This window comes from Melozone crissalis, unplaced genomic scaffold (genome assembly GCF_028551555.1).
Source record: "Melozone crissalis strain CALT ecotype California unplaced genomic scaffold, PUWL_Pcris_2 ptg000005l_1, whole genome shotgun sequence".
NCBI classification, from domain to species: domain Eukaryota; kingdom Metazoa; phylum Chordata; class Aves; order Passeriformes; family Passerellidae; genus Melozone; species Melozone crissalis.
In genome coordinates, this window is record NW_026535783.1 from 60,156,778 (window position 1) to 60,177,893 (window position 21,116).

Sequence of the window (21,116 nt, forward strand, 5' to 3'; positions counted from 1 at the left end):
TTATGGCCAGCACACTTCATGCTTCCACTGCCAAAGAAATCAGAGAGGCAGACAATGTGCTGCAAGCCCAGTTCCTGTAACTCTAGCATGTTTCTGGATCCCAAGACACCAAGACAGTTTAGGCAGCTCTGACTTTCACTTGCGACTGCTTTTAAGCAGTACCGAGCGAAGCCTCCTAGAGGTGCTGCTCTGCAACATAAAACTGAAACACTGATTCCCACAAAGAGATTTTCATCTTAATTGCATCAGAAAAGTACTTTTCACAGGAAACAAGATAGTATTTGAAATTATCTCTTCTTCTAGCTATATATGGCTACCAGAATGAAACCCCCTGAAAACTTGTCAAAGCTAGTATGTAACCAAGTATGCATAAGTTAGCTAAAATCTATTTTGTTTATTTACCTGCAGCCTCGTATTGGAAGCAACAACTAAGCCGTTCCTCAGGATGGAATGCCAATTTTCAATGTGTGAACCACTGAATAAAATTAAAAAGAAAGCCAGAAAATTCACAGTGTAAAATGCAAAAATTACATCAGAAATCCTTTAAGACAGTAGATTCACAGCTGCAAACCTCAAATGCCAGAAGTAAAAAATATAACATGGCATTTCAATAACCTTTGGTTATTAGGAATATATGTACTCACTGAAATGCAAAGGTACTTCCGTATAGATTTTTAGCAGCTCGGAAATTGGATTCTTTGGCTGGTGGACTGCTGAGAAGAAGGAACTGGTGGGGAGTGTGCATAAACTTCAGTTGCTGTCAAATGTAAGAGTGCACATGTGAAGAGAAGTTGATTAATATGAAAGTATTGTAATTCTCTGATGGCAATCCTTAAGATATCCTGCTTTTCCACACCACACATGACTGCATCTAAATAACTACATGAACTAAGTTGAAACTGGTCTCACTTCCACAGTTTCAAGCTGAAATCAAACAGTAAGAATGACTTTCAGTTTATGAAACATATGGAAGTTTTTGGAAAATTTAAAATGGCTTTAGTAATTAAACTGAACAATTTCATCGTAGTATTCTATCAGAGCTGACTTTGAATTAAGGTTATTTGGAAGGCTGCATATTACTGCGCCCTTAATCAGAAGTTACTTATATGTGGATCTCCTGATATAGAATGTTTGTGCGCACTGCTTTCTGTACAATTCTGCATCTAATATTCTATATGGTAAAAAACCAAAAAGTGGTGTTTCTCTCACCTAATTCCAGATGATTACAAAGTAGACACCTGAATTTGAGCTACTCACCTCATAGGTTTTTTTATGAACTTGACCTGTTTCAGATATTCACATTTCTAAAAATCAGGACCTAAAACTGCCTTGTTTATTAAAGGACACCATGCAATCAGTTAAACTGCATACATCTACGTTTTGCTAGTAAACTCCCACCTAAAATGCCAATGCATAAAAAAGATCAGAAAATAATAAGAAAACACACAGACACTTACTCTATTCACCGGTAGCTTCACAATATGCGATCTATTACTAGATATAACCCTAAAATAAGAAACATATATTAGACGTAGTAACCAAACCAAACTTCAAAATATGTTATGAATGGCCATCACAAAGCACCCAGCTGCAGGCCTCTAAACCTATTAGATGGAAGTAGGCCAAAAATTAACTAGAAAATTAGATCAGATGACCCAGATGAGGTCCAGAAACAGTTCAGAATAGCTGCAGTTGAGAATACCAATGTTAATTATTAGGCTGACCTTATACCACATTACACTGGTCAAGTGATTATTCATTACAAATGATAATTTAATAATTATTATCTCATGTGAATCAACTTTATACCATTGTAGAAGAGGATGTGCAAGCGGGTCTTGTTTATCCATCTGCTTCTTTATTTCCAAGTAAGGTGCCTAGAAAAGAGTAATTATGTTATTTCTAGGTTGAATTTTATATGTTACATTGCCCATGATTTCATCTATTAAAATGAATACATTATTAGGTTGAAATCACAGCTTTACTGATACACAGCATAGTAGAGTTATAAATGTGTTTTGACAACAAGAATTAATATAGCAATTATTTTCCCTAGAGTAAGATAATAAGCATATAATTAGCATAAAAATGACTATATTATAGCAAACACTGGTGATCACAGGGAAGAAAGAAGAAGACATCTATTTTTATGTGGCTCTTGATTAAGAAACTGGGACTTTACAAAATTAAGGTTCTCAAAGAAACCCAAAATAATCCATTTGGTATTTTCAACTGTTTCAATGTATAAGTACCATGTCATATTATAATTTCCTTTAAAACTGTTCTTGATTTCAATCACAATGCAAAGCATCCCTTTAAAATTCATTAGTCAAGAAGTGTTTTAACATTTTAAAAGAGCAGAATGGTAATTATTTTTTATTTTTAAAAGACATCATAAAAAATCACAGAAATGCCTGATTTTTAAAATTTTTACAAAATGTCACACAAATTAACAAAAAAAGGTGAATTTTAATTTTCCATTTTTTTTATTCCTCTCTATACGTTCTTCACTCAAGAATCCCAAAGTATTTTGTTAATACACAGAGCAAGATAGAAAACTGTTCTGAGGATGCATTTATATAGCAGTTGGAAAAGCAAGATATATGGAATAGATTTAAACAACAACTTATAATCAGCTGGGTTGTTTGGAAAAGGAACATAAAAGTAAACAGATATAAAGGAACATAAAAATAACAGAAATACAACCATCAGATATGCCATGAGAAATAATATGACAGTAAATCCAAGTCCCCAACTATACTTAGTTGATCGAGAATTTTGCTATAATAGAGATAAATATCATGTCATTCAGAATACCATTCAGAACATTGACACACGATCAATTTCTTTTGCTTTGGAAGTAAAGTCTCTGGCTTTGAACATTTCCAGAAAGGTAGCAGCTGGTGATTACCTCATCACTCTATTGTTATTATCTCTTATTTAAACTTCAAAAAATCTGAGTTATACTTCATTACTTTTATTTAATTGGCATTAGGGATAGGTTTGTTATTTTGAGCGAACATTTCAATATCATTACAGTTATATAGGAAAGAGATGATACTATTGACTTCCCAACCCGTGATAGGCAGGCAATGCAAACATCTTTCAAGTTCTAGAAACAGTGATTAATTAGGTAAGTATTTTTACATTTACCTGTGTCATCTCTCTGATGGAAGTGATACTGTCCAATGCTTTCATGACTCGGTCATAGTTCTTCTTCTAATGTGGCATAAAATACACAAATAAGTTCAAAGAGTATTAGTATTTGGCTCTAAAAAACCTGAATTCTTTGGGTGCGTATAAAACGAAAGCTAGGAGAAATGCTGGGCAAATCAATTCTTTCAAACATTTCAAACCATTAGCTTACTTCCACAGACTGTCATTCATCATCCAGAAAAAATCCTTGAAAAAATATTGTTATGATCTTTCTTCTTTGAAGTTGACGGGGATCTCCAAAACACTCCAAAAATCAGATTATTTTTCAACAAATACTTGTAACTAAATGTAACTAAATTATTTGGACAACATGCTCTTGAGGTAAATAATGCAGTGACCCAAACAGATTTTAAAAAAAAATGCATATAAACAGATGTGTTTCCTTTGCTAGCAGTTCTATGAAACTTCATAGATCCTTCAGTGGTCCCTCTGCCTCACCCTGATCTTTGCTGACCTGCTGCTTGGGAGCCACTACCAGGCAGCTCCACCTGAGTGAACTGAGTGAACAGGCTAAACAGTCCATGCTCCACCACTCCACAGCAGCTCCACTGCTCCCCATCTTGGGGTCTTGCCAACACATTACAGAACACCTCAGCCTCTCCTGACAAAGAACTCCTGCTAGCTGGCCTTTGTTCAGAGTGAGATGCATCCTAGTGCAGGACAAGCCAAGTTCTCCTCTATGCCTTTGGGGAAATGGCTTTAGGGAGATGGAATATTCACAGCCTGAGGGCATTCCTCAAAGGCAGCATTTAGAGCCCAAGGAGCAGGTAACACAACCACAATTCTCTTTATTTCAAAATTGATGCTTGTAAAAAACTCACCTATTAACATCTCATAAAATTACATACCAGGAAATAACTGCTTGCAGTGAGAAAATGAGATGACAGCAATGACACTTCTAAGAATGAAAAGATGGACTGGAAATCCCCTGGCTTACATGACCTCTATCTCTCAAAAGCCATCTTTCTTTTTGTCTCCAATGTGCACATTGATAGAAAAACACTTAGAATATAAAATTTTGCGTCCAGAATTTGTTCCTTAGAAGAGTTTCTTGGCTTTAACACAACCTACACTTTTGTCATGGTTTAGGGATGGTATTCTCCAATTTACTGTTCCCACTGAGACGTAGCACTGCTCACTGTCCTCCTCCCTCTCTTCCTTACACTTCCCCCCTGCTGTGGGATAGAGAACTGGGAGGCACAAAGGTAAAGATCACGGGTCAAGGTAAGAACAATCAGCTGGAAACAGCAATGAGATAAGAAAACCAGCCACAAACAACATCCAAATGCTCCCTCTGCCAAGTAAAATGTGAACTCTTTTCCCTCTTTTCCCTGGAAGAGACTCCCCTCCCCCTGCTCCCAGAAATGATGTGAGGCGGTATAAAATAACCTCTGGGTCTTAGCCATACCCCATTCTGGCTACTGCAGAAATTAACACTGTCCTGGCCAGAACCAGGACAAGTCTGTATTCAAGTACTTTCTCAGAGACAATAAAAAAAAAAGATGCGAAGTTTTGAAAACACACTTGTGCTATATTCTGGAGCTGTATCACATAATAAAGGAGACTCCTCCATGAAAAATCTTTGCTTTGAAATCTTATGTATGACTAAAACCAAGTGATGACAAAATTAAAGGTAACTACTTACCCTGGGGTTAAAGGCCAGCATCTGAGGATCATTAGGATCAACTACAGAAGGATATGGCTCAAAAATGACAACTTTCCTAGGTGACTCTAATGCAGACCGACACATAGATACCAACAGATCAACTACCTGGGGATAAAGAAAGACATATTTATTATGTTTATTCAAAATAAATGTTTTTATAGTATATTTTCCAATCTGCCTTTTTTTTTACACATTATAGACACATTGTATTTCATTGTTACCTATATTGCCCAAACTGTGTTATCCAAGGAGATAGTTCAGGACTAAATTTTTTCACTGACCTCAACAGAGTCTGGGGTCAGCCATGGCGTATTATTCCATGTGCATATACACTTTTAGGACCAGTTTCCGGTCCTAAAAGTATTATAACATCAAATATATTGCTTGAAGTGTTGCTTTCTCTTGTGCACACATGTGAATTCCTGTATCAAATTTATTCATAAAGGAAATTAAACTGGTGTATCTCTGTATAGACACACCAGTAAACACTTTGCTCAAGAACAAGGAATAGTCTGTCAAATTTGTACCACTTTCTGCTCTTCTCCTGAAGACTGTAATCACAGAAACACTTGAAAACATTGCTTCTGCTAAACCCATAATACTGCAATGGTTTAACAGTCATCTGCACAGCTCACACTAGGGCATTCTCTTCTTTCCTTCCTGTTATACAAAATTACAACACTTCATTGATTATCTTTGATTTTCACAATTTCCCCACAGGATTGTGCATGTAATGTGCACATAGACATGTGTATATAAGTAAATACACCACTTAGACACAGATTCCCAAGCAATTGTGTCAAAATACGTAATTCAGAGGTTAAAAATAGAATTCAGCAAATAACAAAAATGAGAGAATGCAGCTTTCTGGCAGCTGTGAAATGTAAATTCAGCTCATAATGAAATCCAAAATTGCTACATTAAAAAGTAGCTGCAGATTAACTCATTTCCTCATGTTTTTTATGTGCCTTCTGAAAACATTCCTCTGTGAAAACAACTTTTCCACAAAAGAAAGGAAAAGCTGAGACAAGCTGACTTAATAGGTATTCCTGGTTCCCCCCACAAGTCCACATGGATCAGATCTCATCTCACAGCTCATATTCATCTAGAAGATTTTCTACGTCTGTCATTACATCTGATCATTTGGATGGAAAAAAATTACAGTCTTTTAGAGAACCAGAATGAAAATAAGAATAATGATGAAAGGGGAAAAAGAACTGTGCTGTGGTGAGTCATATAGTTGCCATTCTCCTTCTCTGCTCCTTCAGTATTAATGGACAATTTTCTCCATCAGTTTTAATATATTCTGTTAGTTCCAGTTACTAAATATCTCACATATACTGAAAAATGAAATTATTTAAATAATGATCCCTTCCCCAATGGTTCTCTGATTACTTTCCAGTTTATACTATCTGTATGTGAGATGAATGTTTTGAAATAGGGCATATGCACTGGCATTTACAAAGGAGATCAGCAGCCAGATCAGGCAGCAAACTTGCCCTTGTGTAAATGTATTACCGTGAAATTGAGCATGAGCTCACCCTGCTTCTGAGAAGCACTTCTTAGTCTGCTGTCACAAAACACTCCTAGGGAAGAGCTGTTTGAGTCCCCAGATCTTTAAATGCAGAGACTCAAATTTGTATTGCCCTATGATTTGCATGATGGGACACTGTCTTAAAACTGGCACAGTTCTACTCAGACACCATCATCCCTAAGCCCTCCTTTAAACAAACTGTTGACTCCTAGATTGTTTCCTACTCTGCTTTTTTTTTACACTTGATTTCCCCTGAGGTCACTGTTTTGAGTTGATGCAATGCAAAACAACTTAAACTGGGAGGTAAATCTAATAGAAACCCTATAATAGAGCCTTGCATATGCATTCCTTGGGAATAGGAGATGCTGTGGATCAAGCAGATGTCCTTAAAACTGGATGTGAACTCCTCAGTTGGAGGTACTGAAGTAAGTAAGGATTAAAATAGCTGTGTGAAGGACAAGACAACACTTGCTGATGACAATTCCTCTTATGACATCAATCCCACAGACAGGGCCTCTCACTCTCAAGAGACTCTTCATAGGGAGTTGGAACTATCAAGAAATCAGTCATCTAATTTTCAAGCATTTTGCCTACATGACTAACACAAGGCAACCTGAGTTCAGGATGGAAAGTTTTAGAAAGCACAAGCATTTATTATTAAGGAGAAGCCATCGGATTATTTAGAGTGACAAAGTAGGGTTGTGCACCTCAGGAAACGAGCTGAAAGCACAAAAGACAAAACGGGATATGATTTCTAATGATGGGAAGCTGTATTTAGGATTCCTCACTAGACAAAATGGTTTGGAAGAGGATTAATCAGACAAAATGTGAACACTTACCTTTTACTAGTCAGCCTAAGCTTGCTAGACTCTTGGAGAAATAACCACTGTGCTGACAGTCTATGCTGTGATTCATACTGTCCTAAACTAATGACAAAAAGAACTCAGATGAATCAAACTCTAGAACTGATGATTTTTTTTTTCTGCAAACAGGAACACGGGGCTCAGTCAGATCCAATATAGTGAGCTGGCTGCAATGCTATCACTAGAAACAGCATAATTTAGCTACCTAGGTCCACTGGGACAACAGAAAAAAACCCTTATCTAACTCTTTTAAGCACTCTTAAGGTTGCAATTGCTTCAGAATTCTACAGTAAAGCTCTGTAAATGTAGAGGTACTCCAGAGATCTACAGCAAGCTCTGCATGTGCCTGCAACACTGACACTTATACAAAACAGAGTGAAAGCTAACCAGGGCCACCTCTCCTCTGCTTAGTCAGCTCTACTTAAAAAGGCTCATACCTAATTCTTTACTCATTTTAGGAAAGCAACCTTCCAGCTATTCAAAGCGCTATTCAATAGGATCCCCTGGAAAACTGTTTTCCAGAGGAGGGAGCAGATCAGAGCTGGCAGATCTTTAAGAATGCCTTCCATAGAGTGCAAGAGTTCTCAATACCCATGTGTAGGAAATTAGGAAAGGAAGACAAGATGTCAGCATGGATGACTCCAGACCTGATGGTAAGACTAAAAGGAAAGAAGGAAATGCACAGGCAAGGGATGCAGGGATAGATATTCTAGGAAGAATATAAGGACACAGCCAGCTTGTGTCAGGATGGGGTGAGGGAGGCCAAGGTGCAACTGGAGATCAACTCGACAAGAGATGCAAAGAATAATGAAGAGGCTTCTGAAGGCATGTCAGACAGAAAGGGAAGGTCAAAGAAAGTTCACCCCTCTTTGAACACGACTGGGAAAATGGTAACTGCAGACAATGAGAAAGCCAAGGAACTTGACAGTTCTTTGCTTGTCTTCACTGGCAGTCTCCCCATCACACACCTCTCGAGTTGATGAAACTCAAGACAGAAAGTAGGGAAGCAAAGTGCTTCCCACTGTCAGTGAAGATTACCTTTGAGAGTCCCTGAGGAATGTGAACATAGAAAGGTCTATGGGACCTGATAAGATGCATCCCATAATCATGAGGGAACTGGCAGATAAAGTTGCCAAGCTACTACTCTCCATGCTAACTCAAAAGGCACGGCAGCCAGGTGAAGTCACAGGTGACTGGAAAAAGGGAAATATTGCACCTATTTTTAAAAAGGGTAGAAAAGAGGGCCCTAGAAACTACCAACCTGTCAGCCTCACCTCTGTGCCTGGGAAGATCATAGAACAGCTTCTCCTGGAAGCTGTGCAAAGGCACATGGAGGACAGTGAGGAGATTCATGACAGCCACGACAGCTTCACTGAGGGCAAGTCCTGCCTGACCAGCCCAATGGCCTTCTGTGATGGAGTGACCACATCAGTGGATAAGGGAAAGGCTACAGATGTCATTTATATTGTTTAAAACAACCTCTCCCAATATCCTTTTCTCTAAATTGGAGAGAGATCAATTAGATGGATGGGCAGTTCTGTGGATAAGGAACTGGTTGCCTAGCTGCATCCAGATGGTAGAGGTCAATGTCCTGATGGCCACTGATGATGACCGGTGTCCCCCAGGGAGCAATACTGGGACCAGTGCTCTTTAAGGACATAGAGAGTGAGTTCAAGTGCTCTCTCCACGATTTGCACATTACACAAGCAGAGTGGCGCAGCTGATCTGCCTGAAGGATGGGAAACCATCCAGAGGGACCTGTAGAAGCTGGAGAAATGGGCCCATGGGAATCTCGCCAAGTTCAACAAATCCAAGGGCAAGGTGCTGCACCTGGGTCATGATAACTCCTGGTATCAGCACAGGCTGGGCATGAGCAGCCCCAGAGCAGCCCTGCCCAGAAGGGCTTGGGGTTGCTGTGGGTGAGAGGCTGCACATGGCCCAGCCATGGCACTCCCAGCCCAGAGAGCCAAACGTGTCCTGGGCTGCACCCAGAGCCCCGTGGGCAGCAGGGCAGGGAGGGGATTCTGCCCCTCTGCCCTCATAAGAATCCACCTGACCACTGTGTCCAGCTCTAGGGTCCCCAACATAAGAAAGTGCTCCAACACCTGTTGGAGCAAGTCCGGAGGAGGGCCACAAAAATGATCAGAAGACTGGAATGCCTCCCTGATGAAGACAGGCTGAAACAGCTGGATGTGTTCAGCCTGTAGGCGAGAAGGCTTTTGGGAAGCCTTACTGCAGCTTTTCACTACTTAAAGCGGGATGACAAGATAGGGAAAATCTTTTTGCAGAACCTGCTGTGATAAGACCAGAGGTAAAGGTTTTATACTAAAGGAGGGAGATACAGACTAGATATAAAGAAGACTTTTACACTGTGGTTGATGAAACACTGACAAAACACTGATGAAACACATGGTAAACGCCCCATCCTTGGAAACATTCAAGGTCAAGTCAGACAGGGCTTTGATCTAGTTGAAGTTGTCCTGGCTCATGGCAGGGCACAGGACTACATGACATTCACAGCTCCCTTACAACTCCAATTATTCGATGATTCTATGATTCTAAATGTACATGTAATATAACATGTGCCTGAATTAAAAAAACTAAATGCTCACAGAACTTCAGGCTGATAAAGAGGTGGGGCTTCATCTGCACACCTCCTTCCATTTCTTACAAGCCTAAACTGTTATCCCAATATTCAGTATCTAGATATTACAAATCCAGTGGTCTTCAGACAACAGATGAAGAGCTGATGTTCTAATTCCAGTCATATTCTCAGTGAGGAAGCTGATCTACACTGCTGCAACTTTTACCTTTGAGGATGTGCTCATGGTTGTATTTAGGCACCTACCTGAATAGTTTATTTCCAGGGACTATACTCACTAGTGCTAGTTAAAGTTAAATAAATTGAAGGTTTGTTTTTCCAAAAACCCCATGCTGCTTACTATGTAGAAACACAGTAACCAGAAAACTGGACACAAATGCACTTTTCCTTAAGATGTGCGGGCATTTACCATGAGATCTTAAAGGGAACTTAAATGTAAAATCTTTTAACTTTTTTTTTTTTCTAATGAAACATTAGGTTAGTAATTTGGAAACGTAATTTAAAATACTTTAAGAAAACAATGATAGGGTTGTAACTACATCAATAACTGAATTTAGAGTTAGGAAGCAGGCTTATATTAAATTCCTGATCCTTGAGAAGAAGAAAGAACCCTATGTAGCAATATCAGTAAGGACTTTCCCACTGCTACATAATGATGGAAACAACAGAGGCTCAGTGGATCCCTGCATCCCAAGACCATGAACAGGAAGTAACTCATTAATTGCATGAGAGTAGTAATGGCTCATTAGGTGAAAATAAATGTAAATTATCTCCAAATTACAATGGCTGCCTTTATTAACAACCCAGGTGACCTAATTGAATACAACAGGGCACAAAACCACAGTTACTCTAATTACAAGGAAGCAAAACAATGGAAACACCTCATTAGTACTATTTGAATACACTGTGCATAAACCCAGTGCATTTACAGCTATAACAGTGGACAAATAAATAATACTTACCAAACAGTACTCATATGGTTCATGCAAGTCAAAACACATACTAGAAGAGACAGAGAGGACTGAGTACACTACAGAAAACTTCAGATAATCCTACCTGTGCCCCAGTAGCAATTTCATCAGCAGCTTCGTGCATCACTCCTAATGTTTGGAAAGCAAATACACAGAGTTCCCGTTCACAAACAGTGGGCTATACAAAGAAAGAAAGTTAATTTTACTTCTGTTCTAATTTGAATTCTTCCTTTTAGCGTGTTATGAGCTACAAGAAAACCCACACAATTAATGCTAATTCTTCATATTTTAACTGCAAGATTGATTTTTAATAATAAATACATATCAATTATTGAGGAAGATACACTAGAGAAACATTTTAATAACCTGAAGAGCAAAAGTGAAGAGTTCTAAAACTCCTAAGTACTCAGAGAGGCTAAATTTAAAAGAAATCCCAGCACTGTTACAAAACCAAAATTACAGGCATAGTACTCAAATGTTCTTAAGACTATCTATCTGAAAACTTCCTACATAATTAAACTTAATGGAGAGCTAATCATTAAGCTAATGGGAGCAGGTTTATTCTTCAGAGCTTCTTACACTGCTGTTCAGAACACACATAAAAATCTGATCTGGAAAACAATTTTTTGAAGAGGTTAGTTTTAGTTTTTTGACAATTTAACAAATTATTGGTAGACTATAAGAAAATCCATTAAATTTTTACAGCATAAAGACTATTTTGAAGCCTACTTATTTTAAGAAATAAAGATATTCCAAGTCTTTTTTCAGGTATTAAATAATAAAAAAACCCTTCTTGTTGAACCAGCTTTTGCCTATTAAAAAGTAATTAATGATGTAATCACAAATAAAAAAACATTATCTAAACCACATATTGAGAATGGAACATTTTTGCCTTCATAGGGCAAACAAAACAGAAACAAATAGGAACACAGCTTTAGGTAATGAAAATAGGCATGTCTTCATGGGCTTCCTAACTGTTTGCAATCCTTACAGCAACTCCATATTATTTACTGAAAGATAATTAGCAGACCAACTTTATAAAGGCTCAAGTAACATCACACCATGAATTGTTGCAAGTATTCAAAATGAACAAACAGTTGAAAGAAATATGAATTAAAACCTTCCTTAAAACTACCCAATAAACACAAGCCGTTATGACAATGCTAAAAACAATCAAAAATACTTCCTGGATACTACTTATTTGAATGCATAGTATTAAATCCCAGCTCACTGAAACTTAAACTCATCTTTGTAACTGAAAGTTCTGAGTCTAGTGATCACAACAAGTACAAGAGTATTTGTAGTACTATGCTTTGAAGTTCAAGCCACTGCCTCTACAAAGCACTTGCAAAAATGAAAAAATTAATTAAACACACAAAGAAAACCTAAAATTTAGCTGAATTCTGTTTCAGGCAACAGCTTTGCCAGTAATAAGCATACTGTTGTCCTTGCAGTCACTTGCTTTGCAGAACTTAAAACATTCACTTGCCGTGTTTCAAAGATTCAATACCTCAATAAACATCTCAGATCTTCTGGACTGGTACAGTCTCACTTCATTTGCTTTACAAGAGCTATCATATTTCAAATCTGATAATGTCACCCATTTGTTTTAGTTTATCTGTCATGTTACATTGCATTAGGCAGCAGATGAAGCCAAACATGATCAAATTCATTGTGCCATGGCAAGCTGGACAAGAGGTATCTACTGCCGTCATTATTCTTGGGGTTTTCACATTTAGAAGATGGTTAAATCATTTGTTCAGTGGGGCAACTATCATAATCAACAGAATATACAGACTTCCTTTATTTCAAAGCAAGGAATAACTCTGGAATAGCTAAGCAATCTAAATTTGGCCATGCTTGTCATGAAGAAAACTTGTAAGAAGATATTTATTTTTGATATTTTGTTTACAGTCTCAGCAAAGTAATTTATCCTGAAACTTAATGATGGTAAAGGAACACACATTTTGTCACCATTTCTCTTTTTCCTGCCCCTCTGTTATGATCCCAGAAGTGTCTGAGCATCTGGAGAAGGATGTTAGGAAAACAGATATGGCATTTATGCTTGACTTTGGAAAATTTTTTATGTCTTTATGGTAGGGGTTTGGTTTTTTTTATTTGAGGGGGGTGGTGGTGGCTTTTTTTCGTTTGTTTTGGTTTTGGGGTTTTTTTTTGTGGGGGGGAGGATGGTTGGGTTTTTTTGCCTCAGGCTGACACTGGACAACTATAGATATACCGACAACCAGGACAGCAGAATTTCAGCCCTGAAATGGAACAGATACTTCTGTTAGGATCTATACAATTCTTCTCATTTTGGCAAAGCTTTCTGTCCACTACGTACTCTGTCAATACAATAAAATGGGAAAAATAATCCCAACCCTGCAGCTAAAGGGACATTTCAACAGTCTGTCTTATTTATCTAGTCTGAATGCCTTTCAGCCCACCCTACAGTCATTTTAAAAGTACTTTTGAATTCTGTTTCTGGAATTGTCTCAATTTATCAAGATAAGATGTTTTTAACTTAAATTTCCCACAGATGTTAGCAATGTATTCCAAGAGACATTGGTATGGCCATTTCAGTGTCCTCTACTCCAGTCACTAGTTAAGCTCAATCATTTGTATTGTTTAAATCCCTACAAAATTAAAAAACTACTTTGCAATTAGGAAGCAAATGTTTCAGGGACTCTTGTTTGTTGCACCCTGCCTTACCTATTCAGTGTTACATTTCCTTACTTATGTTTTGCCTGCAATTGTGCATGCTAGAACCAATGAAAACATATGAAAACTAAGTTAATAAATCAATTCTAGAAAGCAGAGTTTAAAGAAAACCACAAGCTTTATGGGGAAAGTGGGATTCAAGGATGTTCCTACTCTGCTGTTAATGTTTTGCATATTTGATAGTGTGTTTCCCTTTATATGGCGTCCACTCTTCTCTTGTTATAGGATGTGAGACTTTGGGATGGGAACAGTATTGTTCTGACTTCAGATCATACATACAGAAATATCCCCAGCCACACTAAACAAACAAGAACTGACACATTTATAAAAGCTACGTTGTTCCAATGTCATCTTTGGATACTCTCACTTTAGTTCATTTATACGTAACACTCATCAAGCTAAACTTTCTAAGAATTTTTGTGTCTGTACCTGAAATACTCAATAAATATGTTCTTACTGATGCAGAATTCACAACCACACATGTGCAGATTAATCACCTCTTCCTGGATTACTATCTCCCATGGTTTTCAAGGGGAAAATACACAACAAAACAGGGCTTAGACACTTAAACATTTACTTCTGAATTTGAGTTTCATCCTAGGTGCACATAGTTCCACAGATTACAACAACCACTTTGAGGATACGAGCTGACTGGCTGGGGAACTCTGTTGCTTCCTGAACAAGGCAACTGTAATTCTTCTCAGAAAGAGCAGCTACCAGGGTCTCACACAGACTTTATTTTTTCTCTTGAAATTAGAAAATTAACATAAAGCCATTGGTCTTCACAGAACTATTAGCTAAGTGAAGATCACTGGGTCCTGGAACACTGTTATGAGGATCATTATTCCAGTGGGGAAAAAACATAAAAAAATAAGACATGGGCCGTTAACCTGAAACTGCAAATGCTTGGAGGCAGAAGACAATGACCAGAACCAGACAGCATCTTCTAAATGCTTGAAGTCTTCAGATTTCTCCTTTAGCCACCCCCATTCTTTGCATGATCAGTAGCTCCCACCCAACTGCTGCTGTGGTGAAAGCAGCACAGAGTTCCCGCGTGTTACAACGCAAGTGTGGTTTCTTTCTGCAGTGACTGAGACTGGCAGACACACAAACCACTTACACACTAGGACATATCCTGGTTCCTGGACTAATACACTACCTAAAATGTTTTCTAGACATTCTTTCAATTTCAAAAAGCTGAAAGTTTCATAGTCTATATCGATCTAGCAACTTTCTAATGTGGGCTGCAGCTGTGCTCAGAGCAACATGTCACCCTTTCCTGTGTTCTCAGGGATATCACACAGACACTAAAGAGGCTGTAACATGACTGACACACCTAAAAACTTTTGATCTAACATGAGATGCTTCAGGCAAGGCTGACTGCCTGACATACAGCAAATGTAATAAATGGTGAAGGTGAAACCATTAGTGATCACCCCACTTTTCCTAATGAAAGCAACAGACAAGGAGACAAATTGGAACTTCAAATCTCTGTTCTGCTTCCTACTTTCCACCATGCCAAGTTTTAGTTTTACTGTAAGGTAAACTCTCTGCATAGTCTCTCAATAATCATGTGTTACATGGAACACACTGCTCAAAGACATGGGAGGTACCACAGTGGTGATCAGATACAACCTGAAGAAAGATGAGAGTAGTCTGTAGCTGAGTAAGAAATGCCACTTGTTCTGTTTGGCTTTGTTCAGTGATTTAAATTTAGTGATTTAAATTTTATTTTCTGGGCTTTTTGGTTTTTGTTTTTTTCCTGCACCTTACACACTTTCAAAAAATACATTTTTACTTCACAGATACAGAAAAAAATGGTGCACAAACAAGCTTTATAGAATGCTAGATGGGCATGATGCACTTGGTAACTTGTTGGCAACAGGAAAAGCTATACTGCAGTCATTTTACTCTGTCAGTAAAATATAAATTAATTTAAATCTATTCCATTAAAATACAGTTTGTAGCTGGAAAGGCTTTTTTTCATAAAGAGATAAAACTAGCCTATTTTGTGGCATAAGGATTAGAAAGACCACAGTGTTATTCCATAAAAATCTTGGAATTCCATAAGCATCTTGGCTAAACTCCAGTCTGACTAAACATTTTTGTACACCTACACTTTTCTCCACAGTTCAGTGATGTTTACTCTGTTCAAGAAATTTCCCATGATTAATCAGTATACTCAATGCTCCTGTGTTTTCAGTAGCATCTAAGACCCTTGTATTCAAAGCACAGAGAAATCCAAGACCTCTTCAAGTCAACAAGAATCCTCCAAGGTCAAGATTTCACCCATGGTAAATAAAACATAACTGGGAGCACTTTGGGATGAAAAACATTTAAAAAATTTAAGCTTATTAATGGAAGAAATATATCAGAATTACAGGACTGCACTTACTTTTACAGCTAAATAATATGAACAGGTATTTCAAATATTACTTAATGGTATTTTACTGTTCATACTTGATGGGAAAAACATTAAACAGCAGAAATGTATGCACCAGGGTACAAATTTCAAAGAAACCAGTTGTAATACTTAATTTTGTTGATTTTTTTTACTAATCCTTTCTTTGTTCAAAGGAGGTCTCAGTCTGAGCTTTCAACACAAGATGGCACTCTACAGAAACTTCTTTCCTAAAAACAACAAAACTGGTACACAGATGGTCTTTTATTAACCTTAGTGAATATATTCTGAGATTATTTTGTTCTGTATAATTGTCTCACAGGTCTTTAAAACCCATTCAGTCACACTGTTCTGTCAATGGCCTTGGTATTTGCAGATGAGGAATCTGGGAAGGCACAGAACAGGGAAGGCACAGAACAGCAAGATGGACATTAGCTTTACAAATTACATTATGTAAAAGCTGAATAAGATCAAAGAATTACAGAAAGATTGAGGTTGGCAAGGATCTCCACAGGTCATCTAGTCCAACATCCCTGCTCAAGCACGGTCACCTGGAGCCAGCTGCCCTGAACAGACAGCTTTTGAATTTCTCCATGGATGTGAACTCCACAGCCTCTCTGGACAACTTATTCCCATGCTCAGTCACCTTCAGAAAAGGTGAAAAAGGTAAGGAGTGTTTCTTGTTCCACTGAAACTTCCTGTGTTTCAGGTTATATGCTCTGCCCCTTGTCATGCCACAGAACACCACCCTAAAGGGCCTGGCCCCGTCCTTTTTGCTCCCTTCATTCAAATATTTACAGACATTAGTAAGATCCCTTCTGTGCCTCCTCTCTTCCAGGCTCTCAGCCTTTCCTGCTATGTGATGTGCTCCAGCCCCTTTAATCATCTTAGTGACCCTTCACTGGGCTTTCTCCAGTAGCACTGTCCCTGTCTTGTGCTCAGGAGCACAGAGCAGGCACAGTGTGGCCTCACCAGGGCTGTGTGCAGGGGCAGCACCACATCCCTCCACACACACAGACAATCCTACTGTTCAGTGTAGCCCAGAACACCAGCAGCCTTCCATACCACAAGTGCCCATTGCTTTCTCCTGTCCAAGCTGGTGTCCTTTCCTGCCCAAGCCAAGTTGCTTTCAGCTGGGTGGCCCTCAGCATACATGGGTGCCTGGGTTTGCTCCTCACCAGCTCCAGGACTTTGCACTTCTCCTTGTTGAACTGCATGATATTCCTGGCATCCCACTGCCCCAGCCTGTTGAGGTCCCCCTGAATGGTGCCCATTGCCCAGGAGTACTGCACACTTCTCAATTTTTTCCATCATCTGCAAACTCTCTGAGGATACACTCTGCACCATCATCTGGGTGATTAATGAAGGTCCTAAACAGGACTGGACCCACTGCTGATCCCTGGGGTACACTGTGAGTTGCTGACCTCTAAGTAACTTTACCCTGAACATCACACTTGAGGCCCAGACAATCCCACCTCACCATCTCCTCATTTAGGCCACACCAACAACTTCTCTAAAAGGATCTTATGGCAGACACTGCCAAAAGCCTTATTCACGTCCAAGCAGACAATATCCACTGCTCTCTCCTCATCTACCTGACCAGTCGCTTCCTCAAACAAGTTTAACCAAGTCATTCAAGTATGGATTCCCAGGAGGAAACCATGCTGACTCTTTGTGAACATTTTCTTGTCCTGGATGTGCCTGGAGATGGTTTTGAGGGTTAGCTGCTTCATCACCTTCCTAGAGATGAAGGTGAGGGTGGAGTTCTCTGGATCTTCTCCTTCTTGCCCTTCTTTAAATGAGGACTGACATTTTCTTAACTCCAGTCTTCAAATATGATATCACATTTTTTATTGCACTTCTTTTAATCAGATCTTTAAATATAATAACCACTTTTGTTAAGGACTCGTGATCTCATTACATAAAATGTTTGTAACAGAAGTACATGCTGAATTCCTTAAACAACTTATTTCTCTACTGTTACAGCAGCAAAACTGTTGCATTATTAAAATGCAACTTAGTCCTTCCCCAGAATATTCTAGTAATAATAAAAGGAAGACTTTCATACAGCATTAAAAGAAGTTAATAGCCTTCTAACACTGAACCAAATAATCCTTAGGTTTCTTTATTACATTCTTAAATCTGCTTTGGAAAATACATTTTTGAGATAGATGAACCAAATCAGATGGTTGAAAAGGACCTTTAGAGGTCAGTCAGTACTTTTATTCTCTCATACAGGACTAACTTTATCTAAACTTTTCCAAAATTTTAGATAAACCTAAAATAAGTTTTTCCTAAAGCCTTTTCAAGTAGTGTAACAGGCTGCTTAGAGTGGCTGTGCGGTCTCCATCCTTGGAGATCTTCAAAAGCCAGTGTAAGGCAGGGGATGACACAAATTCCAGTTTCAGGAATTTTTCACTAGAGACACATGCCCCATGCAAGAATCTGTCAGTACTTCATAATGGGTTTTGTGGAAGTCATTCAACTTTCCTAGGTTAGTTTTTAATATTTAATCTAATATTGCAGTTTGAGGGAAATCAGGATAACTTATGTAACTATTTAAACAACACAGATGTGAATGAAATACGAACTGTTTGAAAATGCTAGGGGAAAAAAAGCATTTCACAGTGCTATTGAGACAATCCAAATCTAGCCATTTATTACAAACACATAATAGTCCATTCTCACTCACCTAAACAACTTCTCTGTTGAAAACAAAGATGGGAACATGAGGCTAATAATTCAAATTACCAGACCCTTACTTTTTTCAGTAGATTTGCCATGTGTGCCTTCTGTGTGTCTCCTCCATCAAACTCTGACCTTTCACTTCCCCCTTTTTCAAAACAGAGCATGGAGCTACTTCAGAAGATGGCAGAGCGCCTGAGAGCTCTGTAGCACAGGGTGCCTTGCAGGAAGATGCACTGTGATTCTTCATACGAGTTAAGGGAGTTGTTTGGATGTACAGACTGCAGTCTCAACATTTGTTAATGATTTTAAAACTGTTTCTTAACCTTTCTGTGAAAAATGAAACATGCGGGATTCTGATCATCCTTAGAAATGACTGCATGAAATAGCATTGGTCCATGTTATGTAAGAGCTTAAATAATATTTTTTATTCTTAGGATTCACTGCATTTTTCTTCTGCTTTGCAGAACAACTGCAAATCATTCCACGCAGTGATTTCAAATAATTTTCCAATTTTGGTGGTACTCTATGTACCACCAAAACATCCAATTTGGCTTTTATAACTTCTGGTGCACTGCAAATAATACTTAGATCTCACTGTGCTTTTGAAATAAGTACAAAAGAAACATGCTATGATGAGAACTTTCACTCATCCCCATCTTATCTGGGGAAAGTGTGAATACTTACGGGAAAACATTGCCTGCTTTGCTACTGTTTTTTTTTAAGCAGATGGAATGAAGCAGTGGACCATCAGCCTTTATAAAGAAGAGTGGTACAACTTCATGATGTGTTATAGTACCTTTCCAAGATTCCTTCTTCCATTCAAGAGAACGTTTTTTCTTCTCCTTCACAGTAATACGGGTGCAGCTCCTCATGAGGGCATTAGGTTTGGGCATGTACTAAGATCACCCCATCTACCCAATCTGTTTTGTTTTCCACACACACAAACTTGTGGGGTACACAGAGGAACTCAGTATTTAAGTCTGGTCTTCTGAATTTCAGGGAATCTTGGAGCTCAAAAGAAAGCTGGTTATTCTCACAGATACTCACTTTGCTCTGTAAAGAAATTCCTAAGAGAAATATAAGAATTTCTTACTTATTCATCTTCAGTAAGCCAATAAAGCAGCCTCTTTATTTATCCTCAATAAAGGACTAAGAAGGCCTAAAAACAAGATTTCAATGTACAACAAGGATCCCTGAACCAGCAGGGAACATTTGCATGATCAGATAATTATTGAGGGCTCTGAACCAAGACAGATGTCCACTGTAAAATCATCAAGTCAAACATATGCAATCATGTCATGCAGCTGTTCTGCAACAGAATCTTCCACACACTGATACGTCTGCCATGTGGATCTAGTGCCTAAATAAAGCCATACAAAATGAAACATCTTGTTGTCATCTTGTTGTTATCTTATGGGAAAAAAGATGTCAGGATTTTTAAAAAGTAACCTAAATTGAAATAGATATTAAAGCGAGACTACTCCCCCAGAAAAATTTATTTAGGCAAATGAAACATAATACTGAGAAGAAAGCTTGCTGAGAGAGATTGATTGAAAGATACTTTACAACTAAGATAAAATGATAGCCTGCAGAAAGAAAAAAGCTTTATCTCTCAGTTTCAGATGGTTTCTTCAGCCATTGTGAGGATGAGACATCTGAATTTCCCAAGTCAGTAATAACTAGCACAAAAAACTATAGCGTAAGAGTTTGTGAGTAGGTATAGCACTTCACAGTATTAAAAGACTGTAATTGTTGTGTGATGGCAATTGTTCAATTTTTTTAACTGCATTTAAGACAATTAAAAAACTACACTAAAGTTCCGGAAAGGCACGAGGCTGACATATGGGAGGAACAGAGAATCAAATTTCTCTGCAGCTTCTTTATAACTGCATAAAATTCCATAAAATATCAGAAAATCAAACCTATATACATATTAAAGTAACTTTTCAAGCAGTAACTTTATTATGCTTTGATAATTTCATAGGTCTTCTTTGCTGTTGAAAAAAGGTCCAAAATGTAGCAGGGAAAATCACCATTAAGAGTACCCACACCTAGACAAGAACTCATGTGTGCCTGTGTGGAGGAGCTAAATTTTAATGGGGGAAACTGGTGAATGACCCAGAACTACACAGCCTGTGGTGTGCCTTGTGACACAACCTGCTGCAGAGAGAGCCTTTCATGTGATGCCCTTGGGATGCAGGCATATGTAGAAAAGGAGATCAGGACACTCTTCCTAAGCACACCATGGCAAGGCACCCACCATTCCAAAAGCTGGTGAGGTTACTGTGGTATCCAAAGAGAGAACCCTTACAAAGATCAGGGATCCTCAATAAAGCTACACTGCATGCAGCCTTGGCTTAAATGAAAGCTTGCTGCATTCTTGTAACAAAAGTACTCAATTTCTGAGATCCGCTCTGGCAGCAGTGCTAAAAAGAAAATGCTCTTTCTCCTCATACC

At 38.4% G+C, this 21,116-nt stretch overlaps 1 protein-coding gene across 2 annotated transcripts in view; it reads right to left on the reverse strand.

Moving 5' to 3' along the window:
- Positions 1 to 21,116, reverse strand: part of PARP8 (poly(ADP-ribose) polymerase family member 8) — a 121,416-nt gene that overhangs the window by 15,629 nt on the left and 84,671 nt on the right. For both annotated transcript variants that reach the window (XM_054281891.1, XM_054281882.1), the window contains 7 exons: positions 10,938 to 11,030; positions 4,862 to 4,987; positions 3,154 to 3,219; positions 1,810 to 1,877; positions 1,458 to 1,506; positions 645 to 757; positions 403 to 475 (listed from right to left, as the gene is read on the reverse strand). In XM_054281891.1, coding sequence (XP_054137866.1) covers positions 403 to 475; positions 645 to 757; positions 1,458 to 1,506; positions 1,810 to 1,877; positions 3,154 to 3,219; positions 4,862 to 4,987; positions 10,938 to 11,030 — 588 coding nt within the window. The remainder of the gene's footprint in view (positions 1 to 402; positions 476 to 644; positions 758 to 1,457; positions 1,507 to 1,809; positions 1,878 to 3,153; positions 3,220 to 4,861; positions 4,988 to 10,937; positions 11,031 to 21,116) is intronic.